Here is a 26342-nt window from a genome sequence, read left to right on the forward strand (position 1 = left end):
CGCGGCCCGCCGCCTCTTAAAGGGAGGGAGCCGGCCCTTAAGGGCCCCTCGCGCGCGGCGCACGGCGGAGCGCGGCGGCCCCGTTCCCTGCAGGGGCCCGCCGAGCCGGGCCGAGCTCCCGCGGCGCCCAGGCCTCCCGCCCTCCGCCGCCGGGAGCGGCCTTTTTATTCAGGCGACGCTTAAGGGAGCCCGGCCGCGCCCGGTGCATTGTGGGAGCGGCGGAGTCCCGTTTTCGGGAGGAGGCGGAGGGCGCAAAGCGAACCGGTAAGCGCCTGGCTCGGGGAGGGGGGGCGAGACGCCAGGCTTAAAGGGGAATATTCGTTCGCAGGCCCAAGGCGGCCGTGCGGATCCCCCCGCGGGCCGCCCGGGTGCGCCGGGAGCGGTGCACGGCCGGCGCTCTGCAGCGCTGCCTGGAGAGGGGCCGAGCCAGGGCTTGGTGGGGCCGCTTTAAAAAAGAAGCACCGCCCGCGCCGCCGCCGCCGCCGCCGCGCGGGGCCGGGGAAGGAGGGAGGGAGGAGAGGGCGGGGGAGGAGTGGAGGGGGAGGGCGGCGGCGGCGGCGGCGCAGGGGTTAATTTTTTCGCCCGCCGACATTTTTGTGCGGCGGCGGCGGCGGCCCGCGCGCGCGGCGTGAGAGCCCGGTCCCCCGGGCGCGGCGCCTCCGGGCCCTCCCCGCCCCCCCCACCCTCGCGCGCGCGCGCGCCCTCCCTCCGGCCCTGCGGGCTCCGCCTGACCCCGGGCGCCCCGGCCCGGCCGGCCCGCGAGCCCGGGTACCCGCCGCGGCCGGTGTGCCGTGCGCGCCTCGCGCCCTCCCCGCGGCCTGGGCCGCGCGGTTCCCGCCGCCGCCGCCGCCGCCGGCGGGACGGAGAGCGAGCGGACGGACATGGCCCAGCCGGCCGCCCCGCGCCGCCTCCGCCCGGCCGCGCCGCACAAAGAGCCCAGGCTCCGGTTGCCTTTAAAGGCGGCAGCCGGGGACTTAAGGTGTCCCCGAGCGCTGCCCTCCGCGCCCCGGCCGCCGCCTCGACGTGCGCTGCCCCGGCGCCCACTCCGCCCTGTCCCCCTCATTGTTTGCTTCCTGGGCTTAGGGACTTGGGGGGAGGTAGGTACGGCCCGGGCTGCCCCGCTGCCGCCCCCACTTACCGGGCTCCCCCGGCTCTGCGTCCCGCCTGGCGCCCTCGTTTGAAAAATTTTAAACGTGGCCGAGAAGGAAAGGGTTAACCGTTGTCTTTAAATATTCATATCATTGTTTTAAAGGCGTAAACAGACGGCTTCAGGGTTGGAATCGAGTGCTTATTATGCAACCCCCCCTCTCCATTAATAATTACTCATTTCCCAGAGTCCCCCCCATACCCTCCAAAAAATGTAAGAATTTATTTTTAGGATTCAGATGTGATGTGTGTGATTTACGTCCCTTGTTCCATTTGGAACTTTTAAAACTCGAGTGCCTTATGGGCTTAAGGTGTTTTAAACTTTTTTCCCCTTAAAAATCTGGGAAGATTTAAGAGGAAGTTAGTCCCCTGAATTCCAAATTCCCCTCGGCTTTTTTTTTTTGGATAGAGATTGGAGGTAGGAAAATAACTGGATGCCTCGTGAGTTGGATTTCTTTTTTTTTCCTGGTAGAAGCGAGGCGGTGTTAAATGCGAGGCATTTGGTGAGGAAAGGACTGTTGTTTTTGTTCCAAACCCTTCCAAGTCAAAGTGCTATTGGACTTCTCCTAACTCTAAAATGGCTTCAAAATTCCCATCTCCGCAGCTTGCTTAGCTTTCCTGGCTCCCTCCTTTTGGGCAGGTGGTTCTCTTGGAATGTGGGAAGGTTCGCTCCTTTACAGTTGGAGGTTTCAAACTGAAATCACTGCTCACCCCCAAACATGTTTTTGTAAAGACGGTTTGGATTACTGCCCAAATTCAGGCTTTGTGAGATTTATTTTAAATGAGTGATGTGCTTCCCAGGGGATCGAAAACTCTATAAAGGGGAATTATGTTCTTAATCATAAGTTTTATAGGGGAAACTGACCCTAAAACTTGGGGCGTCTGTAATTCTATGCCTAATAAAGTATCAGTCTGGAAGTTTGTAAACCCTGGGAGCACATGCAAGGTTTTGGTTTAGCCCCAAAGGCTTCAAACTTAGAAAGGTTTGTTCCAGAAACTTCCAGTGGTACCAGGTACCATAAATGCTAGTGATTTAGTACAGTTTATTTTATCACTTTAGGTCTGCAGTGAAACAGTAATGCGCAGTAGCATATTTTGTCAGTGATGTGTGTGTACTAGTTTGTTGGGCGAGATGTTTGCTTTCTAGGAAACAGTGCTGCTGCGTTAAAACATCAGAGAACTTTCCGTGCTCTCTAAAAGAAAATGAGCCTTGCTGTGTTAAAACAGCCATTCCACTTTTCAAGTTGTCTTCTTTACTGAGGCTTCCTTTTAGTTTGGGGTCGTATCGTGTACTTCTGGCTCAGAGTGAAAACCTATTTTTCTAAAATTGAATTTAGCATCATAAAGAATTTCATCCACTGCCTATCCAGCAACGTCCTTTTCCTGGAAAGGGCCTATCAGGCGCTTTATTTTTCTGTGTAAGATAGCAGAAGATACCAGAAGGTTTTCCAGAAAAGTCTTTTTAGCCAGGACATCTAATTTCTAAGCCATAATGCTTCCTGCTTGACAGATGAAGTGATTGTAAGTTTTCTCATAATGCTGCCCGCTAAAGAACCTTTGGGACTTTTTGCTCAAAAATAGCACTCTGTCCTGTAAGCCCAGCTGGCCTGTAGTTCCATCTTCGTTGCTGCCCCTCAGAGCCACAAGTGTAACACCACAGACATCTTCTTACGTAGAAGAGGTTTCTAATGCTGTGGTCATTTTTTTAAGTGACTTATTCTGGTTTGTGCATCGCTGTGATAAACTTGTGGCCCCAGATCGCTGTTTCCCCATGGTCTTGGTGATTTCACTGTCCTGTGTGCAGCTTGATTGTTGGCAAGTACTAGTGAGATTTCTTAATGGTGTCTTTGTGTTCCGGTTCTCTCCAGGTGGATCTGTAAAGAAAGCAGCCGCCTAGGAGAGGGAGGAGAGGTGCCCAGCCACAGGGTGTGTGCACCCAAGAATCATGTCTGCGCGGGAGTCCTTTAACCCAGAAAGTTATGAATTGGATAAGAGCTTCCGATTAACCAGATTCACTGAACTGAAGGGCACCGGCTGCAAAGTGCCCCAAGATGTCCTGCAGAAATTGCTGGAATCCTTACAGGAGAACCACTTCCAAGAAGATGAGCAGTTTCTTGGAGCAGTTATGCCAAGGCTTGGTATGTGTACCAGTGTTTCTTTCGTACATCCCCAAGTAGAGCATCTTGGCTGCGGTGTAGGCAGTGAGTTGAAAACTAGAATTCTGTCCTCCCATGTTGCCTTTTTCTTCTTTTTTTTTTTAAATTTCTGTAAGAAGGATTCAAAGAGCAAAGCTATACTGAACTGTTACCTTACAGTACTTGAAAAGCATCAAGAAATGTGCTCTCACCATTTTTAAGCTATTAAGTATGTGATTGAGACAGTTATTTTGCAGTAAAAGCTTTTTTATTATTAAATTGGATTTTCTGGTTAGCTAAAGATTAAGCAGAAACTTAATGCCTTTATCCTGAAATTTTCCTTGGAACGCTCGATCCCTCTTCATTACTTTAGGAGGGGTGGTGTGAAGCCGCACTGGGGGAGCGGCGACTGGGTTGGGGGAGAGAATTCGGGGCTTTCTCTGCAATAGGCGCTGTCAGAAAAGCGCCTGTGTGGAGAGGGGAGAAGAGAAGCCCTGGACACAGGCGAGGAGGCTGCGCTGGACGAGTGCGTGACCCCAGGACGTCATCGGGGACTGAGAGCCTTGTCTCCTTGAGCCAGTTGCTGACGTCACTAGGGGTTTGCCTTTTCCCAAATACAGAGCTCAGAAGGAAATTCTAGGCTGCTGGGATACTGTTCGTTAGCTTCTGTTGTGTGATCTGCTGAGTACGCACGTGACACAGGCCTTTGCCTTTTGAGTGTTTGGCTATTCTAGGAGTTTGTGGATGTTTCATAGTTACGGTGTGTGACCTGATCAGCTTTCTTACAAGGTTTTCATTTCATTTCTTTTCACCTGTTATTTTATGGTCAAGTTCTGTCTTGCAATGCTGGTTTTGAACCCAGGGTTCTCATTTATTTCCCACATATAAAACAGATAAAAGCAGGGCTGGGTTTGGGTAGGAGAGAAGAAAACTCACCCCGCACTCTCAACCTGTAGGCCTCCCAGAAGCTCAGTTAGAAAACTGTCCTCATGTAGCTGACGTGGAGAAATCGCTGGTGACTGAGGTGGAGTGGACGTCCGCTTACTTGTCAAGAGTTGAGAACGTCCTGAGAAAGCTCTTAGAAAACGTGTGGAAAAACAAGCTGCCAAGTGGGTGAAAATGAATGCAGGACAAACCTCACGGATGAAGTAACAATGCCTCTCTCTAGCTCCCCCCGTAGACTTACTAAGCACCTGCCCGCAGCCCTGGGCTCGGGAAGGCTGGGTTGGCCGGTCCCTGTCACTCCGGGGTCAGGGGCAGGACCTGGAATCCACATCCGATTGCTCACACACCAAACCGCTTGTCATCTGGCTTCTAAGTCCAGACGTGTTGATGGGGAGAGAGGAGCTGTGTCAGCTGTAACTCAGCAGTGGCAAACAGGGACAGGTGTCCACAGCAGGGGGCAGGCCAGAGAAAGAGATAAAAGAACTCAAAGGCGAAGGAGTCTGGTCACAAACAGCTTTTGAGAAGTCCATGAGAGCCGTGACCCCATCCCAGGAAAGTGCACATCCGCAGAAGCGTGCGCTCAGGGCATTCCCTAGGGGTCGATGGACCCCAGCTTGCCAGGAAATGACGCTGAAGGACTGTTAGAACCTTGTACAGAAGTGGTGTGTCTTGGTGGCCAGAACTTTGTTTTGGAATCAGATCTAAGTTCGTATCCTGGCACAGGCACTTAACTGGTCACTAATGTTACCCTGGGCACATTCCTAATTCTCCTGAGCCTCGATCTCCCCATCTGTAAAATGGGATAATAATACTTACTAACTGCAACTGTTGCGAGTACTAGAAATTATCTGTGTATGAACTGTGTGTGTCTGCACCCACACACATGAGACGTGTGTGTATACATGTATGTGCCTGTATGTATATATATATATACACACGAGGCCGTGTACCTGGATTCTAAAGGTGAGACTTAACAGTTTTGCAGTTTTACACGGTTATTGGACGTGTTTTAACTAACGAAATGTTAAGATGATTGTGTCTTAGAACCTGGTACATCTATTGCCTGATACTTAAGAGCTGTCACGTACTGATGGCTGCTGGCAGTGGAGGTAGTATGAGTTGGGTTTTTTGTTCGATTTATTTGGTGGATGGTTTCAGGCCAGCTGAAACCTCCTAGAATTCCCTGTTGTCCGCTGATGATTCAGCACACTCTGCTCGATCTGGCATTTGAAGCTTCCTCTGCTGTGGCATTTTCCTTTGTTCCTGCCCGCCCTCTACCTGGGCTGTCCCGCGCTCTCTCAACTTGATACCTTCATTTTCAAGGCCCACGGCCCATGCCAGACTCACCCTCTCTCTCCCTTCCTTGAAATTTGGTAGATGATTTGTAAGCTGATCACTCCAGACCAGTGCTGTCCCAGAGAAAGATGAGGTGAACCACCTGTGTCATTTAAAATTTCCTAGTTCAGAAAGTTACATTAAAAAATTTTTTTTCTAGTTCAGATAGTTACATTAAAAAAAAAAGAATCAGGTGAAATTAATTCTAATATGTTTTATTTAACCCACTGCATTAAAAAAATATTTCAACACGTGATGGAAAACATTGCTAACAAGACGTTGGCTTTTCTTGTTACTAAGTGTTTAAAACTGAGTGTGTCTTGTAGTGCATCTTTGGATGCTTTGGAATCCTCCCTAAGCGCGTGTGGCTGGCAGTTCCCATGTAGACAACACTCAACCCTCAGCTAGCACGTAGTGGTGTCCCGGTTGAGAGAGGAAGTGTGGGTGATGGGAGCCTCTCTTCAGCCCCAGGAACATGCTTCCGAGCCATGGGTCACATGCTCTGAGGCTGGGAATTAACCAGAAATCACCTGCTTTACAAATCAGATAGACTGAGTTCAAGTTTAAGATTTCCACGTTAGGAACCATGTAAAGCTAACCTTCAGCAGCTCTTTTCTGTGTCTCTTTCAGTATTTCTGTAGTTTGTGTGACAGCCTAAAGGAAGGCGCTATTTCTTCCCTCTTTTTCAAAGTGAATGGTCATGTGCTTGGAATAACCGGCTGTTGGAATGATAAGTTTAGGGAGAATCAGTAAAAGTTTGATTGTGGTTCCTGCCCTGTTTCCACTTGAGTGCTGCAGAACATTGTTCGATGACATTTCTGCACACACGCACTGTTGAGATGAATTACCGCACACTTTTTCGTCTAAGACGCACGAAAGCTGATCACTGGTATCTTGTGTTCTGTTGTCACAGATTCGTGAGACTTGCCATTCTGAAGTGAAGTTCTCTGTTCCCTAACTGAATCTTCCACCGAGAGTTCTGACCTTCACCTGGTGTGGTCGTAAGAACTCAGCCTGCCTTCGCAGAGGGATCTTTTACTAAACTCGGTTTTCTGTTTGTGGTGGTGACAATGGACCAAGATCCGAGAAGGTGCCTCGGGGACCTGGCCTCTGCTGGGGTGGTCCTGCCGCACGTAGTGGCTTCGCTTATGCGGAATCTGCAAGAACTCACGAGCTCGGTTCAGTGTGACTCGGGTGTGATTTATTCCAGTTCCGTTTGAATGCTGAGTCGAGGGTAGCATCCACGTCCTTCCTTTGGTTCTTCATCCTGGTTTGTTCTCTGCCTTGGGCTGTTGGACTGCGAAGCTGAAATGCTCCCACATCCTTGAGAGAGGTGTGTTGTGTAGGAAAGCACTGTTCTGCTTCCCCGGTGGGAGCCAGTCTACGTTGGTGCAGTGTTTGCATTACAGGTGGTTTTTAAAGAAACTAGCCTACGATAGCTAGTCTTGGCCATTTCTAACCTGATTTCAGGAAAAGGGAATTATTTCTGATTAACCCACCAGTTGTCTGTATTATCTTTCTAAATGCTTGGAAACAATTTTTAATAAGTTGAAATGCACCCCATAAGCTTGTTAAGTAAATGTTTCTTCTCCTTTTTGTAGTGTAAGTTAGTAGAGGTGACATTTGTAACAAGGAATAACAGGGAATTTTAAGGTTTCTTCAAAACTGCTTTTGGGAACCTGTGTAACAGGTCACGTGGTGCCACGGTGTTTATGTACATGCTTGGTTGGAGTTGATGAATACCTACCTGTTCTAGCTTTGTCCTTTTTTCCTTTTTTTTTTTAGTCATTTTTAACTAAAATGTAGAAGTAATGGCATTTTATGTGTGTAAAATACTTAACAGATTCTCTGTTGGAAAAACCGAATGCTGCCTAAAGATACACTGTTGTTTTTTTTTTTTTTTTAATTGAAGCATAGTCGATTTACAATGTTATGTAAAGACACACTCTGAGTAACTGTGGGTGAGACGTCCTGAGTTCTGTTTGTGCTGTTCTCATCTTGAAAGAAATCCTGTCTGGTGCCAGTCACGTGGTGCAGTGACACAAAGGAAAATTTCTGTTCAAGGCATCATTAAAGCCTAAAAGTTGTACTACGTTGGAGCTGAGTCTCCATGACCAGCAGACTGTGTTCTCATTTTCTGTCTTCGGCTGGTTTGGTTTCACGTTTATTTCAGTTACGCTTCTTGATAGGAAACACATTACTGTGTTGGCAGCAAGCAGCGTTCCACAAGTGTCTTACCCAGAACTCGTCCTGTTCAGAGCGCTGAAGGTACAAAATAACATGGCTCTTCCTGTTGACCTCTGGACGGTGATGACTTCCCTCTTTGCAGGCATCGGGATGGATACCTGTGTCATTCCCCTGCGGCACGGTGGTCTTTCCTTGGTTCAAACCACAGATTACATTTACCCCATCGTCGATGACCCTTACATGATGGTGAGTTTGACCTGATTTGTTTCTACATCTGGAACTGCTTACTCGTCTGGTTTTGGGTGGTGGCTGGGGTTTTGTGTATGCATGTGTGGGGGTTTTTGTTTTTGTTTTATCCAGATTGTTCTCATCCCACCCTGCCCTGACTCCCGTGGTTGTGGGTCTGATTTGATCGACCCCTTGCCCACACTGGGTACCGTGCGCAAGGCCGTTTAGGCGGACGTGGGGCGTCTGTCGGCTGCTTCCGTACCTGTGTGTGTGTATGTCCCCGAACACCTGGTCAGCGTGTCTGTTGGCCAACGTATTTGTGGTTTTCTTCATTTTCTTGTCCTTGATATTTGTAGACTCCACGCTCCTGTGTTTCACCATCCTCTGTAATAGGACTGATCATCCAGAAAAAAAAGAACTTAGCATCTGAGCATAATTAACTGCGCACCTGCCCTGACTCTGGTCCCTCCGCTCACCGGGTTTTACTCCACGGCGCAGCGAGCGCGTCTGCCTGCTGCTCACGTGCTGCTCGGGCACCTGCACCTGCTCACGCCAGGGCTGCTGCCAGCAGCCCCCCGCCCCACTGGGCCCCTCCACCTTGCCAGCCGGGAGAGCCGAGGTTGGGAACGTCCTGTCAGTGGGAAGCCCCAGGGGCCCTTCCTTGTGCCAAGGGCCCCGGAATCAAGCCGCCTACGCGGGAACTGAGGCCGGGAGGCAGCTTGATGCGGGGAGGGGTGTTCACCTCCCACGTGCCAAGACAAGCGCACAGGTCCCCGGAAGCCTGTTTCTCCCCGACACGCCCGCACTTCTCTTCTCTAGAGCAGGGCTCCTGAGGGACTGTGGCCCGCCACGGCCCAGGTGTCCTGCCTGACAGTCCCAAGGTGGCTAGAACCAGAATTCATCCTTTGCCAGCATCTCGTAAAACTAAGGAGTGCCCAGAACAGGAGGAGCAGCAAATCGCTGCTGCCTGACCTGTGGTTGGCACCCCCGAGCTGCCGGCCACACTGCCATTACCTGTGAGTCACTGAGGGCGGTCGGGCCACTGCTGACCTGCCAGGAAGTCGTCAGAAAACAGCAACAAGCAGTGACTCGGCCACAGGAAGTGATAGTGACTTGGAGTTTGATTACCCTGATGTCAGAAGAGAAATTTGTCATTTTCTCCTTTATTGTCTAGACAGAGGCAACGTGTATTTTAGAAAATCTCTGTTGGCAGTAAAAAATCTTTACTGCCGCATTTCTGTTGAATACGATTTCAGAGTTCCTCGCTAGGACCATACAGTTTACTGGGCAAGGCTTCCCTGTCTCTTTAGAAAACAAGCTGACTTCAGGCCTGGATATTGTTCGTTTCTTCATTTTTTTTTTTCTCAAACAAGGTGATTTTCCTGTTTGTCTCACACAGCCTTGAAAAGAAGCTCCAAAAATTCTCCACCCGAGTGTATAAAACCCACCTTTTCTATAACCCGTGGGATCTGTTCAGCATAAGTGGCTGTTGCCACATTTTCCTTAGGATAGTTGTTTTCAAACCTTTCTGCTCCGACTCTCCCTCCAGCGCCATCTGCTCCAGGCGTGTTTCCCTCTGACATCGCCCCCCTCCCCGTTCCCATCTCAGTAAACCTTATGCTCTAGCATGGGGCGGAACGGGGGGATTGTTCGTCCCACATAAGGAAGGAGAGGCGGTGACAGGAGTGTCTGCAAGTGGTCTTGTGACCCTGGAAAGGTCGTGAGTCTGGGATTCACACCCAGGAGGACCACGTCCCCGGAATGTCCCCGAGTCCTGGTGCCGCCCCGCAGCCCGGCTCCTTGTTCTGCACGTGGAAAGCCCCCTTCATCCCCACTCACACCTCCTCTCTCTTCCAGGGCAGGATAGCCTGTGCCAACGTCCTCAGTGACCTCTACGCCATGGGGGTCACCGAATGTGACAATATGCTGATGCTCCTTGGAATTAGCAATAAAATGACCGACCGGGTAAGTGGAGACAGTCAGGCTGCTGCCTGGGCTGCGGTCGGGGTCCCTCACTTGCCTGCTTGGCCTTCTTTCCCTCCGTGAAGTGAGGAGCCCAGTCTGTCCACATCCCGTCCGCTCTCTGCCTCTTGGCAGCGAGCGGTGAGTTAAAATAGCCTGGCTTATTCATGTTTCCATTCCCGCCACCTGCTTCCCTTTCTCTCTCCTGGGCGGACCGAAGCCAAGATGTTCGTGTGTTTGTTTTCATGAACTTTTGGCTGCAGTAATAGCACCTCTGTGCCAGGCCCGTGGCCCGCCCAGGGCGCAGTGCTCAGGGCAGGCAGCATCCTCTTTGGTCGCTGGTTGGATGGTGATGTGGACAGTGGTGGGGTCGGGGTGTCCCTCGTGTTCGGGTGCCCACCGGGCAGTGCCTCTGACCACACGACCTGTACTTGTTCTTTGACCCAGAGAGGAATTCCTGTTTAGATTATTGTTGACAGGTACTTGGTTTCGTCCCCCAGGTTTGCCCTGCGCGTGGAAATGTAGGTCCAGCAGGCCCTTCTCCGCCCCTGCCCATGCTCTTGGGGCCTTGCTGTGCACAGCTGTTGGGGGCAGGTGTGTGGGTACATGTTAAGCTAGTCTTGGGATTCTTAAGGGCCGTTCAAAGAGCTGGCTCAGATCCAGGGCAGCCCTGTGCACCCAGTCATATTCCAGCTTTACTTCTGCTGTCTGGGTTTCATTCACATTGTAACCTGGAACCTTCTCCCACTTTGGATAAAGCGGCTACAGTGTGGGGCCTTCCCCCCATTTGCTGTTACTCCCTGCCCCTGGGAGCTCCAGGACTTCCTCTGAGGGTTTACGGTCTTTTTATAACTACAAGTGTAGTCTCTCTCTTCTGGGTTTCGAACTGAATTACGTGACTTTTAATTTGTGTCCTTTTAAACCCTAGGAAAGGGATAAAGTGATGCCCCTAATTATACAGGGTTTTAAAGATGCAGCAGAGGAGGCAGGAACTTCTGTGACGGGCGGCCAGACCGTGCTCAACCCCTGGATTGTTCTCGGAGGCGTGGCCACAACCGTCTGCCAGCCCAACGAGTTTATCATGTGAGTGGGCTTTGCTCCCGTCACCTGGCCCTGTTCTCGCTCTCTCTGTTTTAATAGGTTTATGGAGATACTGATTTGCATGCCACACAACTCACTTATTTGAGGTACACAGTTCAGTGGTCTCTGGTATATTCACCGAGTTACGTCGCCCTCGCCAGAGTCGACTCGAGAACACTTCCGTCCTCCCAGCGAGAAACCCCATGCCCTTCGTTGTCACAGCCCCCACCCCACGCCCAGCCCGACCCTGGCTGCTTTCACTTCACAGAATATTAGCACAGCCTTTTAAAGGTTCATTTTGTAGTGTGTATCAGTACTTCATTCTTGTTTTTTTAAAAATTTTGGGTGTTTTTTATTAAAGTGTAATTCATATGGCAGAATTTCACAGAGTGTAAAATGTAACTTTTTTAAGTATACACCTTATTAGATTTTAGTATTCACAAAGTTGTGCAGCCATCACCACCCTCCATCTCCAGAACACTTCCATCTCCCCGGAAAGGACACCTTGTACCCGTAGCTGTCCCTCCCAGCTCCCTCCTCCCTGCCCTGTGGAAACCCTGACTCTCCTTTCTGTCCGTGGATTTTTCTGTTTTAGACATTTCAGTGAAATGGAATCATGCAACGTGGTGTTTCACGCCCGGCTCCCTTCACTTAGCAGAGGTTTTTCATCCACGTTGCACAGGTGTCAGGACTTCCTTCCTTTTTCTGGCTGAATAACATTGCGTTGTGTGACATCCCAGTTTGTGCCTCCGCTCGTAGGCCGTGGGCCTTTGAGTCGTGTCCACCTGTTGTGAGTGATGCTCGCGTGCTCGTTCACATGCGGGTTCTCTGTGTGGATATACCTTCTGGTTCCCTGGAGTGGCGACCTGAGGATTGCTGGGTGACATGGTAACTCTGTTCAGTTTGACGGGCTGTCAGACTGTTTTCCAAAGCAGCTGTGCCGTTTTACATTCCCAGCAGCCGTGGGTGAGGGCTCGGCGCCTCGGTGGCCTCGCCCGACCTCGTTACTGTCTCCTTGACACTGCCCATCCCGGTGAGCGGAGGCGGCGTCTCGCTGGGTCTTGACTTGCGTCGCCTGGTGGCGGACGCCGTCAGCGTCTCTTCATGTGCCTTCTGGGCCATTTCTAGCTCTTTGGAGAAGCTTCTCTCCTAACAGCGTTGTCCCTTTTCTTGTTTGATGTCTTGTTAAGAACAGCCACCTTGTCCTGTTCTCTGAAGGAAGTAGACACTCCACTTGTCTACCTGATTTTGTGAAGAGGAGATGTGTTGGCCTGGTTCAGAATTCTGGGGGGTGACAGGCCCCGCAGGGCAGAGTCCCTCGCTTGTCCCTCAGCCACCAGTGTCCCTCCTGGGGGTAAGCACTGTTACCAGCCTTGGCTGTCTTTAACCAGGTTACTGTTGACAGTTAGATTAGCTTCAGGTATGTTGACATTACAAATAGTCTCCAGTGCATAGATCTCCCTGCATACTATGTGTGGCTCTTGGGAAGAGGCTTTTCAAAGTGAAATTCTTGGGTAGGGCACCTGTGCACCGTAACTTGGATAGACGTGTCCAGTTTGCCCTTTGTTGAGGCACCCCCACAGCAGTGGGTGCCGGGCTCCGACCAGCACAGCAGGGTGGCAGGCCCCCTGGCCTTTGCCTTGCCCCTGGGAGTAAGGGTGAGCGTATTTCTTGTATATTCCTATCGTTTGCCCTTTTCTGGAGGGTGGGAGCTCCTCTCAGAGCCATTGTGCAGCAGCTGTCATGTTAAAGGTTTTGCATTTTACCTCCATCCAGGTTTTATTTTCCCATATTTACATTGATGGTTCTCAAACTCTCCACTTAGATGGGACAAGAGATCCCAGAGTCCACGCGTCTCCCTCATTCCAGCTTTCCCATGGAAAAAGAAGCCAGCGACAGTCAAAAATGAGAGAGGAAAAAAATAATAAAACAAGCTTCAGTGAATTTTTTGTCAACAACATGAGTGTTTACTTTGTAAAATAAGAATGCACACAAACTTAAAAATAACCCAGCAATTTTATCACACTTAACTTGCTCGTAGAAATTTGTAGGTTGCACATAACCAGTGATGCACAAGAACACGCCAGCTCTGAGGGTGGCTGAGTCAGAGCTGAACGACATTTATGTCTTAAGGTCTGGTTTTTGGAAAGTGAGTTTCTTGTGCATCATCTGAGAGTTAATATTTTTTGAAGCTAACAGTGGACACAGATGTAACCGGATGAGTCAGGGAGCTGGTTGATTGTCACATCTTGCACCTGGCTCTCTAATCAGCTTAGATGAGTGTTGGAGTCTGTGGCCTCTTCAATTTTCTTTTAGTATTTTGTTCAGCATCGTCTCAGTAGCAAGTTGATGAAGCTCTAACACATGGCAGTAGTTGATTTACACTTAAGTACACGTTTGCGAAGACACGGGTGGATTTGCCAGCCTCTTTCTCCTGTTTAACTGATGCTGAATTATCTCCGTGGTTAATTTGACGAGGGCCTACCTGTGTTCTCTTCCTCAGGCCGGATAACGCGGTGCCGGGGGACGTGCTGGTGCTGACGAAGCCCCTGGGGACGCAGGTGGCGGTGGCCGTGCACCAGTGGCTGGACATTGTGAGTGATCACGCCTCCCGGGTCAGCAGTGTGTCTTCCAGACTGAGCTCCTCTGGTCGGAGTGCCAGGGGGCTCAGGGTCAGTGCCATCCTGGCAGAAACCCTGGGAGCCGTCCCTGTTCTTTTACTGAATCAAAGTCACATGTATCAGGCGCTTTAAAGTAGGGGACCCTCTGCCTGGTGTTCGGAGATGCCCCATAAAGAGAATTTGGGACGTGGTGAGTTCTGCTTGTCTCTTCATTTGGTGCTGAGACGGCCAGATCTTTCATCTCTTAAGCATCGCTAAAAATTAACACAGAGGAGAATGTGCAGATTTTGACGTTTGGGGTATAAATAAGGCCAGGCTTATTGACAAATTCTTTTAGTCGTGAGGTTTTTGGTTATTTCTGGTTGGTGGTTTTGCCTTTTTTAAACTAATTAGTAACTCAACATTTTGATAAATATCTGGTGGTGAAAACATCTAGAATATAAAGATACTTATCCTGAGTCACTTCTGAGCTGTAATCCTCAATTCTTCATATAAGACTTTTTTCATTGCCGTAACAACTCAAAACGTCATACGCTTGTGGTGTAATCTCACATATCTCAGTGCTTTTAATTTCTACAACTGTCATCTGAAACCACCAGCCCTGAGGAACAGTTGAAAAAGAACAATTTTATGTTAATTCATCAACCAGATATATCTTAGTCTGACATAACAGAGCAGAGGAAATCTCCTAAGGAGGCCACGTGTGTTAGTTTTTTTTTCCTTCTCATCCTGTGATGGTGGGGAGATTTCCCATCAAAGCAGATCACAGGGCCATTACAGGCCAGTAATCCAGGTGGCTTCCCAGTACGGCTGCCCAGGCCTGAGTAATTTTATTTAGCGAGGGAGCAGGTGAGGCAGAGGGGATCCAAGATGAGGGGCTTTGGGGTCCTTCTGTTTGCCCCACCCCCAACTTGCTCCTGCCTTTGCCTTTTTACCCATTTCTTAAGAATGCTCAGCGTTGAAAAAAGCGAATTTCAAGGCTAACAGCACAGTACCCTTTCATAAGGTCGGAAGCAACCGGAGAGTATGGTTTGGGCCTCGATACTAGGAGGATGCTGGTTTTTGAAAGGTGGGGAAATGACACGTATAGAATAGGGAATCATTGCTACCTGGGGTTGGGGGGTGCATTGGGATAAGGGAGGGACACAGACTCAAGTTATGACGTCAGTGGTAGATTCCTGGGTATTACTGAAGAATGAGTGAACACAGGATGCTGGCCATTAATGGCCCATGATGGTGGTAGTCCTGAACCCAGCATCATGATGCCAGATCCTTTGAGAATCAGGCTAACGAGAAAGGGAGGTGAGGGGTCTTTCAAAGGATGTCCTGTGTGCTCGCCCACGGCTGCCCTCGGTGCTGTTACAACAGAGGTTGTTCCCTGTTCATTCATCCATCAAGAGGACTTGATCCCAAAATTCAGGGAACGTCAGTAAGAGTATAATTACATGAAAAATGAAAACCATCAGCTTAGGAGAGGAGATGGGGAGACCCCCAGGACACTGAGAACTACCGCTGCCCTGGCACGGAGGAGCAGCTGCAGCCAGGGTAGCACAGCCGTCTGCCCAGCTGGTTTCGTGGGTCCAGTAAACTGCCGTGTTCGACTGCGGACATGTGGCCGCGACCAGTGACGCCAGGTCTCACGGACACCTAGGCTATTAGACCCAGAGGAGAGAGTTAGGAAACTAGATTTTCAGAAAAAATTATTTACTGTTGTGTAATTTTTTTTGGCAGCGGAGGGAGGTAATTAGGTTTATTTATTTTTACTGGAGGTGTTGGGGATTGAACCCAGGATATTAAGCATGAGCTCTACTGAGCTGTACCCTCCCCACTGGGAAACTTAATTTTGTGTATGAAAATTAGATGAATAAAACTCCCCAGAAGATGACTCAGGAAAAAGTATGTTCTTTCAGTGGTCGGAAACAAAGACTGATCCCATTTTCTCTCTCTTTCCTCCTTCACCTGTGTTCCTGTTATTAGCCTGAAAAATGGAATAAAATCAAGCTCGTGGTCACCCAGGAGGACGTGGAGCTGGCGTACCAGGAGGCGATGATGAACATGGCCAGGCTCAACAGGACAGGTGTGGGCCAGGGCTCGCCCCTCGCCGGGCCTGGCGAGCTGTCTGAACGGGGCCGGGACGGGAGATGTTTCAGGCTTTGTGGGCAACATAACAGTCTCAGTTGCATTGATTTTTTTTTTCCCCCCATGACTCTTTTAACATGTTTGGGGGGAAAAAAAAATCTTAGCTGGAGAAACTGGGCCACGTTTGGCCAGTGAATGCAGACCCCTTCTCTTGGGACCTGGTTTGGGGTCCCTGGAGCACCGACGGGAATGGAAGTTCATGGTGTGCTCTGGACGGGAGGGCGTGTGAAGTGTGACTTGGCTGCAGGAAGTGGAGGCTCGTGTGGCGTCTGAAGGTGCGCTAGGGCAGGCGGGGAGGTCGTAGGGGTCTGCGCCCCCACGTTCCCTCCTAGACCCGTGCGTCTGGGGCTCTCCAGGCACTGTGGCCATGCCAGCATCCTGTCCCCCTCTGGCTTAGCCCTGCTCACAGTTAGAACAGAGCCAGGCACAGAGGAGGAGCAGAGAAATACGGGTGAATTGATGAACTCAGTCTCTGAATCTATGAAATGGAGAGGTGAGGTCATGCTTTCTCTCTTCCTTTCTGCATTTCTGTGATTGTGGGCAGTAGTGAATTCCTCTGCACCCCAATAAAAACAGAAGAGAAATTTATATAGCACGATTTCAGAAGTATTTCACTTATTTATTAATTTAAGGTGGTACCCTTATCATAATTTTAATTCCCAGATTTGTATATAAATGAGTAATGACAGTCATGTCAATGTTTTTCTTTACATTTTATTTCTAGTCCTAGCTTCTTAATACTGATTAGAAAGTAATAATAATAGTGGTTACCATTTACCTGGTAGTTGTTATGTTCCAGGAACTTGACATATTTTCTCATTTAATTCTTCTGACAACTGTATTAAGATTCTCCTGTTAGCCTCATTTTACAGAGAGGTTAAGTAACTTGCTCCAGGTCACACAGCTAATCGGTGAGGACTAGGATTGAAACCAGATATGCTTTTAATGCTTTGAAGCTACTGCTTATAATGCTTTTAAGTGTTACATTCTGTTCCTTTTCTTAATGATCTAGTAAGAAATCGAGGCCATTTCAGTCTCCGTGCATAGTAAATTGAACAAATACTTCTGTACTATGCTAAGAATTTTTAAAGCAGTTTAAAATAAAACGGGAAAATTAAGGAAAGGGCCAGAATTCATCTTATGGAAAGCAGCAACCCTTGCCTAGGGAATCACCTGATAGACTGTAAGCATCTTATATTTGATTTTTATTAGCTTTCATGTGTGTGTAAAAAGCAACAGATATATTTTCTACTTAAGGAGGAAGCTCTTCTCATCCTAACTGACGAGCCATAGGAACCGTTTCCAGAAAGGCATCTGTGTGGGTTCCTCTGTACAAAGGATTTGGAGGCAAACCAGCATATAGAATGTGAGCTCAGGAGGGCAGGGATCTGGGTCTGTTTTGTTCACTGTGGTGTCCTCAGCGCTTCGGAGTGAGGGACACACCCCAGGTGTCATTAACTATGGATGGAATGAGTGGACCTTGTACACCACGTGCTGGCCCCTCTTTCTCATACTTCATGGACATCTTCTTTTTAACAGTCCTGTGGATTAGATCCTGTTTTCCCCCTTTGGCCAAAAAGAAATAAAAGAAATACATGCAGATCTGTTCTCAAACCCAGATCTGTCCAACTGCAGTGGCTACTCTTTCTCCAGCATGTTCCTGTGATGGAAATTTGTACAGTTTTATGCTGGAAATACCAATTTTTTCCTCTTCATTAGTTGCATGTTGTATTTAAGGCCTTGGGTTGTGTGGCATCCTATTTGGAAACTTTAAACATGCTTGAAGATGAAATTTAAAAATCTTGTCCCCCCCACAAAAAAAAAATCCATTTCCATTTAGTTACTTGGGGTTCCCTGAGTCAGCAGTCAGAACTCTCAACTCGTTCATTCTTCAGCTTCCCTCAAATGACTTTGAACCCAGTTTATGTAATACTTAAGCCATGAAGTCCAATTATTTAAAAAAAGAAGAAAAAATCTGACTGTTCAATAGGTTATCTTAAAAGTTACTTAGAAATGTGAAAAGATAATTTTTCCCCCAACATCTGCCTTTCCCACTTTATTAAAAATTTTTGTTAGATACTATTCCTTGAAGCACTGCTTTTAATTGCAAAAGAAGGCAACAGTCCAGATGTCCATCAACAAGTGATTGATTGGATTTTCTCATCTACATGCACGTGGAATACTATACAGCCAGGAAAATGAGCGAGGGGTCTTTATTACTAAGGAGCCATCTCTAGGATACAACCAAATGAAAAAAGTGAAGGATAGAAGCGTGTATGTAGTATGCTACATTTGTGTGTTTGTAAATGAATATGAAGTAATAATATGTGTTTTATACTTTCAAAAAGAAATAATAGAAAAAGAAATCATCAATAAAACTGTCACACAGAAGAGAGGGGGAGTAGGTAGGAAGCAGACCCTCTCTGACCATGCTTTGTTTTATAAGTCTGACTTTGAGATAAATAAATGTCTTATATAGTTTTCTATACTTAAAAATTAAAAGCATATTTTACAAGTCCAAACCAAATTTTTTTAAAGTTGCCTAACATTTATGTCTAAGTTAGTGGCAAAACCACCTGGGGAAGAATTATTTCAAATCGGTCTGAGCCTGGTGTTTTCATTGTACATCCTCAGGGCAAAAGTCCACACAAATGTTTCATTGTCATCAGTGGGTTTGTGTTTGTGAGAATGTTGATATACTAAGATAAGGCGAATAAGTTAATGTCATCAGGAACAAAGATTTTTAAGAATAAGCTAGAGGAAATAAGATCAAAGAAGCTAAGTAAAAACTAATCTTCAAATTGGAATTAGCAGTATGGACTTGGGTTTTTGTTTTTTTTTTTTTTTTATCTAAAAAATGAGTATTTCCTGGCCTATTGGAAAGGCCTAGAAGCAGTGATAACCAGCAGTCGTGAATTCCTAGTGCCCAGATTCTGATCTGGAAGTTAATATTTTCCACTAAAATGCACCAGGACTCCTTTGGGAAGAGGCAGGTTCCAGCTCTGGGACGGGAAGTGCAGAAGACAAGCCCGGACTTCCTGTGCCTGACGGTGGTGGCGCTAGCAGCCACTGGTGGGGTCGTGTCACTGCCACACTGGAAGGGGCTCCCACCTGTCATGGGGCAGGAGGGGGGTTAGGAGGGTGCAGTTTGAATGCCAAAGAGAAGAGTGACTGTGGTCAGCTGGAGTGTGTCAAGGATCCCCCAAAAATGATAATTAAAACTTTCTAGTCCCCTTTGGAAGTTGCTAGGACACGAACCTGTTCAGAAAATAAAAGGAATCAACCCCTTACTTTTATTTTTCTTGTGGACTGTATTTCAGAAGAATTGTATTTTTTTCTTAAAAAGTCTTTATAGAAGTCACATCTGATAAATGCAGGAAGAATGACTGAACTACAGATTTGCCATTTTTGCTGCCCCCTTGATTTATAAATCTGAACCACAGACATCAACGGCCAATCAGACCGTTTGGGGAGAGGTTCGTGTTGAGATGACACACACCCCCACCCATGAAATGTTCTTGCCAGAGAAAAAAAAATGAACAAAAGAGACCAAATAACTGTATGATTCCAACTCTGTGACGTTCTGGAAAAGGTAAAACTGTGAAGACAGTAAAAAGATCAGGGGTTGGGCGGATGGGTGAAAAGGTGGAACTTTCAGGGAAGTAAGATACTCTGACCGTGGGTGCGTGTGCTCGTGGGTTTACTGACCCCCTAGGCGGTCTGACATCCAGTGGACCCAGTGTAAACTGTGACCTTGAGTTAATAACGCTGTCTCAGTGCAGCCTCCTCTCAGCACCGCTGATGCTCCAGGTTGATGCTGGAGAAACGGGAAGGGGAGGGAGTGCTGGGCCACCCCCGCTCAGTATTCTGCACAACCTAAAACTACTCCCCCAAGTAAAGTGTATTAATTTTTTAAATTAAAGAATAAAAGAGATTAACCTTTCAGGCATCATGGGAGTGCCTTGAATGCAGGTCAGACAGTCTTTGAAAGTCTTGTGCTTTGGTTTTAGAAGAGTTTAGACAGGTTTGCCTGTAACTGAGATAGTAATTCCTCTTTTCAGATACTTGCGTTTACTGGGAATTTACTGCTGATTGAAGCTGCTGGTAGTTCTGAGTGGTTCAAACTGGACTAAGAAACCAACTTTGAATTTCACTCTGGGTTTTGTTGGGTTTTTTAAATTACACTTTGACTTTCATCATCCCTGCCTGCCGTCTCCCTGACCAGTTAGGAGTTTTAAGATCAAAGTGTGAGTAAATTTTGAGTGGAGGAGGGGTGTCTTCCCAGAGTCTCAGTCTGTTACACGGATCGTAAGCGCCTCCTCTGTCATCTTGCAGCAGCCGGACTCATGCACACGTTCAACGCCCACGCGGCCACCGACATCACGGGCTTCGGGATCCTGGGCCACGCACAGAACCTGGCCAAGCAGCAGAGGAACGAGGTGTCCTTTGTGATTCACAACCTTCCTGTCTTGGCCAAGATGGCAGCCGTGAGCAAGGCCTGCGGGAACATGTTTGGCCTCATGCATGGGACCTGCCCAGAGACGTCAGGTACCAGGGCTGGGCTGCCCAGGGGCCAGCGGCGTGTCCCCAAGGAGGAGGAGCCGGGCCCACGAGCGGGACCCCACGGTGTGAGGCCTGGGCTGTGAGTGTCCTCAGCTCCTCCTGGTGCCTCCTGTGTGACGAGCAGCATCATTTTAAGTCCAGTGTGTTTGGTGATGGGTTGGGTGGGGGCGGGGAGAAACAGGAAAAATAGGTCCTTGGAAACTCAGCATTTGAAGTAACTCTAGTTCCGTAGGCGACACTGAAGAGGCTGTATTTTTTCTGTGGGGGAAAATGTCTGAAATTGCTGTTTTAAGAACGAAATAGTATATTATGTCTCCAAAGTGCATTTTTGTCCCATTTTTTTCCTTTCCCTTTATGTGGACTCTTGTGTGTCATCGTTTTAGTTCCCCCATCTCCGCCCCCCCCCCCCCCCCCAGTTTCTCTTATTTCTCTTTTCTTTCCTCTATAACTCTGTGATTTCCCAACCCTGGCAAATGAGTTGAATCATCTGGGAATTTAAAGAAATACCCATGCCTGGACCAGACCCCTAAGAAACCTGACCAGTTCGGTCTGGGTGGGCCTGGTCCTGAGACATCCTGACCCGCAGAGGCGAAGCCCAGGCCCCACTACCCACGCACCAGCCCCGGGACAGTAGGGCTGTGTCCCTGGTGGGCCTTGCACAGCCTGCAGGGGGGACCCTGCCTCTCCTGTCCTCAGAACGCACACAGTCCGCTTCCTCTGAAACAAGTTCCAGGAGCACAGCGCTCCTGCTGCAGCGCCTGCCACCTGCAGGGCGTGGGGCCAGAGCTGAATGAGCCGTTGAGCACCCCAGAGTGCACGTAGTGGCCCTTACGCAAAAGTGAGAAGCTCTGTCCTGTCTGTAGAAGTGCAGCATAGTGTTTTTTCCTCATTGTGTTATTTCTACTTAAAACATATAAAATATTCTGTCCTGGCTACTGAAGTAGCAATAAAGGTTTATTTTCACATTTTTTTTTTCTATTTTGAAGATAATGACAAGCCAGTGACAGAACCCAGACACTGCGAGGCTCTTTGAGGATCTTTATTTTTAAATAAAGAAAAAAAATAGGAAAACCTGTTTTTGAAGAAAGGAGGACTCCATGGAGAGAATCAAATCAAAAAGAAGTTCTCTTCTGTTTTTAAATGATGCTTTCAGTGTAGCGTGGGAAAGCTAGCGGCCGTGTGCAGTCATGAGCCTGCAAACACGTCCCTCCTGCGTGGCCTCAGATCCACAAATGGGGCACTTTCACGGTTTACGGTTGGTGGTTGTGTTTTGTAACATAGTAGGAGTTGCCCGAGGAATCGCTTAGTGGCTCCGCAGTGTCAGCTGGGGGCGAGGTGAAGGCGGCATGGCCAGCTCGGCTGCTTGTTGGATGTGTGTCGGTGCAGAGGTGTCCTAGGGACAGAGTGGCAGGAAAGCCGCTCACAGCGTCACAGCTAACGAGCATCCTTTTTCCCTTTGCCAGGAGGCCTTCTAATCTGTTTACCGCGTGAGCAGGCAGCTCGGTTCTGCGCAGAGATAAAGTCCCCCAAGTACGGTGAAGGTCACCAAGCATGGATTATTGGGATCGTGGAGAAGGGGAACCGCACGGCCAGGATCATAGACAAACCCCGGATCATTGAAGTCGCGCCGCAGGTGGCCACCCAGAATGTGAACCCCACACCCGGTGCCACCTCTTAATCTAGGCCGAGGCAGCTGTGTGGTTTTGTTTTTAAATAGCTCTATTTCCTTTATCATCATTTCAATTAAAGACTGTAAACAACAACAAAAAATCTCATTGTGTCTACACATCTGGTGACCTTAGGTCGATTTGTGAGTGGATGCAATTAATAAAATAAAATCCATTGCCTTTTTTTCCTGTTACATTAACTGAAGATGCACCTAATCTTGAGGCAGCTTCTGAGTTGAGAATTATATTGTTATCCAATACTGTTGATTCATTTTGAATCTTTAGACACTTATCTCTTTGCCGAGTAGGCTCTTTTTAAAGGTGCTTTCACGTAGCACAGACATTACCCGTTGTGGTGTCTAATGGCAGTTTGCGTCTTTTCATTTCATGTATATTTATCAGTATCAGTCTGATCCTTTTTTTGAAGTGTCTGGAATGATATTCTGGAAAGGCAGGATTGGTGAGTGACACAATGGTTTCCCAGTAGCGAGAGGGTTGCATGATTCTTCTAATTCAAGAGCATCTTTGACCCAGGCCATCTCCCAAGAGTGCATTCAGTTAAACAAGGCAAGTGCTTGACTCTGCATGGAAAGCACTTTGAAGACAAAAAAGAAATGTTATTTCTTTTTTTGTAGCCTTCCTAATACTTACAGTGACATCATTAACTGTTTTCTTTATTGACAGCAAAAAAGGACACTTTTTGCAACGTAATTAGATGTTCAATAGTGCAGCAAGGAATTGTCCCCCGAAAGGGGGTTCATGTGTAATACTCATTGACAAGTCAACCTACAATTAACTGCACAGATCATTTTTAAACATAATCAGTAATAAAGACTGTTCCGTGGATGGTAGTGTTTAATACGTTTTATATTTTGTATAGTGATTTCAGGCCTTTTGTTTTCTTAAAATCAACAGCTCTTTAGCCTAATTCTTAGCATTATTTTGTCCTTTGCGCCGTACTTTTCCGTACACGCTTTCTGTGATCTTGTGTGGAAACCCGCATCGCCAACCATGCAGCTCAAACCAAGCCTTGTTATTCAAATAAATATTTAATTTTTTTTATTGCTCTTGTATAATCAGATGCCCCTGAATTTAGTATTATTTTAGAAGCATCGGGAGGGTTTTGGCTAAAATACGGTTTATTGGGGGGAAACTAGATTTTAGTTTTATAAAACTTTCAAGTCTTTCATGGGACCTATATTTTCTTGAATTGAATTTTATAGTCCTAGGACAAATAGGCGATCTAAAAAGGTGTTCATCTGTGTTACTTAAAAGCAGAGGCTTCCTTATATTCTCACCTACTAAACGATTAGGAAGAGTCCTGCCTTCAAGCACAAGTGCACTGACTTCCCGAGTGTCTGCGCTCAGCGTTGCGGCCCGCTTCTGAACCCTCCCTGCATGCAGGCGCCAGACCCGAGAGAACGGCTCGACTTATTGCCAAAGGAAACCACCGCTCGGGAGGCCCTGGAAAGGCTCTGCCTTGGACGTGTCCTCCAGGAGCCAAAGTGCAGCCTCCTCGCATGTGTCCCTGGAGCCCAGGCCACACACTCGTTCAGCGCGCGGGACTTGAGGGGCTGCCGCAGGACTGAAATTAATTGAAATTAATTGGACATGTTATAGGGATTGATGCCCATGTTGGTCCTCAAAAGCTGCAATCCGGTGGTCTGCAAAATAAAATGTGTTGGAAACCTCTGAGTAAGATGAACATACTGTTGAGCTTTTTTTTTTTTTCTTTAAATACCAGAGTGACGGCCAAATCTGAACTACTTTCAACATTGCTAATGTCTTGAACGCTGATGGTTTCCTTGGTGGCAGGTCTACCCAGAGGAAGTGAGCTAATCGGATGGTGAACTTGAAACCATCATTGTGAAGATTCATGTTTATAAAGAGAAAATGCTGGGGCTTTAGAGGTCCATGTAATCGGGGAGGAAGAACTGGGCTTGAAAGGGGCGTTTCTCAGAGAGCAGTCCAGCTCACACCTGTGTTAGAACCACCGGGGGATGCTTGTCCAAGTCAAATCCGTAGGCCCCACCCCAGGCCAACAGAAACAGAATTTTGGGGGTGTGGGACTAGGGAGTCTGTCTTAAATGAGCATCCTAGCTGGGGAGTCAGGCTGAAGTTAGGAACGCACGTCTACAGGAATGTTGCAGGGACCACCAAGGGAAGAGGGTGACTTTGCTTTTACAATATGCCTTTCGAGGGATTTTTAGATCTTGACTGTTCCGTTTATTGACATCTCTGGGCCGAGCAAAACAAAAAACCTCCAAGCATCTTGAACATTCCTTGAAGAATCAAGTGACGGTCACTGAGTATTTAAGTTCTTGGTAAAAATCTGTGTAGAATATTTTTAAATTCGGTGAACAGGGAATAAATTGGCAACTATCTTACTTCTTGGTAGCACTTTAAAATCACACTGAGGTGTGTTTATCTTGGCATAGCGATTTATTGTCTTTAAACCCTCTAATGTTGCATCCAAAAATACAGGTTGTCAGAATGCAGCATTGGTGAATCCAGCCTCAAAAGAGCCTGGGCCCTGGGGAGGTCAGGAGTGCCTTGTGGGAACAGGAGTTCCTTGCCAAGGAATAGTAAAGCTTGGCCTGTTACTTGCACAGGCTGTGCTGAAAAATTTATCGTGGTTCAATCCAGGAGAAGAAACTGAAACACTGTGTAAGCAATATGTACTTTTCCTTTTGGGCTCAGTATTTTTAAATAACTTAGTATATTGTAGTCTCTAAGTTCTGCATGCCTTATGACGAATAAATACAAGTGTTTTAAATTGTTCTGGTTGTGCGTGTATGAGCCAGCAGTTTCCAGTCTGAATTTGGCATTGCCCTTGAAAGAGTGACATTTGAATTCTCAGTTTTACAGTGTTATCCTGTAAAGAGAGACCAGAATAGCTATACTACACTATTGGTTATTTTTAGACGTAATAAAGCGAGCACGGATATTGACGCCTCAGATCCTCAGCTGCTGTGTACGTGCGTCTGTGTGCGTGCGTATCTGTCTCCCTGAGCTCGTTTCCACACCTGCTCTCTGTTTCCCTCTGGATTAGGTACTGACTGCATAGACAATACACTGCAAATGGTAATTTGTCCCTTTTCTCATTAAAGATCCATAATGAACCGTGCAATTATGAAACATGCCAGAGTCCACCAGGAAAACCAGCAAAGCCCTATTCTTAAAAGTGGGGTATAGGCGTCTCATTTGGCCTCTGGTTAAGTCTCCGTGTCTTGAAAGAATGGAAGTGGGTGGGTTGTCAGTTCTTCACCCGCTGAGACAGTCAGTCAGGGGGCCACACAGGTGTCTGTCTAGACACGTTCAAGGATTGCTGGAATCCGAGCTTGCCCTCGATGCCAGTTGCTTTGGGGTAGGAGCAGACACTGGTTAAGTAGGCTTCCTGTGTTTCACAGTTCTTAAATATTTGATGTCCAGCGAGGAATGTACAGCTGAGGTTTTCAGTGGTTTTTGATGGTTCTTCTAGACCTGTTGCCTTTAGAGAGACTTTGCTTGGGAGGACTGTGTATAAGAATCCCATCAAAGCTTCATGGAAAGAAATAGAAAATCCACTATGCTGGGGCTCTGGTTGCCGAGAAGCCAGTGTACTGTCTCCTCCCTGTATTTCAAGAACTTAAGCATATGCACACAGACGTCTGTGGAGACCCATGAAACGTTATGTTGATAATTATTTATTATCAGGTCATATTTTGCCTGGTTCTTAAAGCAGAGTTGTATAAAATGGGTGTCTAGAACATAGTCCTGCTTTGGTCCATTTTAAAAAATGAAAACAATTATAGTAGCTGAACATTCCTGGTTTTTTTTTTAAATAAAAAGCTAGATTTTATTTCTAGCACATAAATAAATAAGACAAAGGAATCAAAGACATAGGCCTATAAAAAATTTCTCAAGCATTAGAATAAGACAGTTAACCTGGACAGTTTAAAAAATTATAAAAAAGGGGTGGGTATAGCTCAGTGGTAGGGTGCGTGCTTAGCATGCACAAGGTCCTGGGTTCCATCCTCGTTACCTCCATCCAAAGATAAATAAATAAACCTAATTACCTCCCCCTTCCCAAAACAAAACAAAAAGTTATGAAAGTAAGTCGACATTGTCCACCTTATGCTAGTGAACTCGGTCTAGTAAGTCTACCTACCTTAGGAAGTTTGGGGTGGATAAAATCCAAGTGGCATTTCTTTCTTTTCCCCAACTTATTATTTTGAAAAGAATTGAACATGGAAAATTTGAAGCAATAGTAGAAAGGACACTCCTGGAAATGCTAAGCTGTTGCTTGTCCACCGCACTTACTTTCTCTCCATATAAAACATAAGCAGACACAC

The 26342-nt window shown here is 47.4% G+C and overlaps 1 protein-coding gene and 2 long non-coding RNA genes across 9 annotated transcripts in view; 1 reads left to right on the forward strand and 2 right to left on the reverse strand.

Annotated features, from left to right (window-relative positions):
• The window catches only part of LOC123618163 (uncharacterized), a 65103-nt gene extending 63860 nt beyond the window's left edge, over positions 1-1243 (reverse strand). Inside the window, exon 1 of one of the 3 annotated variants that reach the window (XR_006726555.2) lies at positions 1139-1243. This is a non-coding gene — a long non-coding RNA (uncharacterized LOC123618163). The remainder of the gene's footprint in view (positions 1-1138) is intronic. The other 2 variants (XR_006726554.2, XR_012504257.1) reach the window with 2 other exon arrangements.
• SEPHS1 (selenophosphate synthetase 1) lies at positions 118-23713 on the forward strand. 5 transcript variants are annotated; one of them, XM_074358266.1, is made up of 9 exons: positions 118-264; positions 3015-3284; positions 7891-7994; positions 9834-9941; positions 10867-11021; positions 13522-13612; positions 15617-15716; positions 20114-20326; positions 21805-23713. In XM_074358266.1, the coding sequence occupies exons 2-9, from the start codon at positions 3092-3094 to the stop codon at positions 22017-22019; spliced, it is 1179 nt and encodes a 392-aa protein (XP_074214367.1). In that variant the 5' UTR covers positions 118-264; positions 3015-3091; the 3' UTR covers positions 22020-23713. The 5 variants fall into 5 exon arrangements, with proteins under 5 accessions (XP_074214367.1, XP_010957714.1, XP_010957717.1 ...); XM_010959412.3 differs by lacking the exon at positions 118-264 and adding an exon at positions 793-1097; XM_010959414.3 differs by lacking the exon at positions 118-264 and adding an exon at positions 1121-2667.
• Positions 8239-10209, reverse strand: LOC141576037 (uncharacterized). Its single transcript, XR_012504261.1, has 3 exons — positions 9997-10209; positions 8991-9105; positions 8239-8371 (listed from the first exon to the last, which is right to left on the reverse strand). It is a non-coding gene; the product is annotated as an uncharacterized LOC141576037 (long non-coding RNA).
• Positions 23714-26342: the final 2629 nt, after the last annotated feature.

The sequence above is a fragment of the Camelus bactrianus genome, chromosome 35, assembly GCF_048773025.1.
Source record: "Camelus bactrianus isolate YW-2024 breed Bactrian camel chromosome 35, ASM4877302v1, whole genome shotgun sequence".
NCBI lineage: Eukaryota > Metazoa > Chordata > Mammalia > Artiodactyla > Camelidae > Camelus > Camelus bactrianus.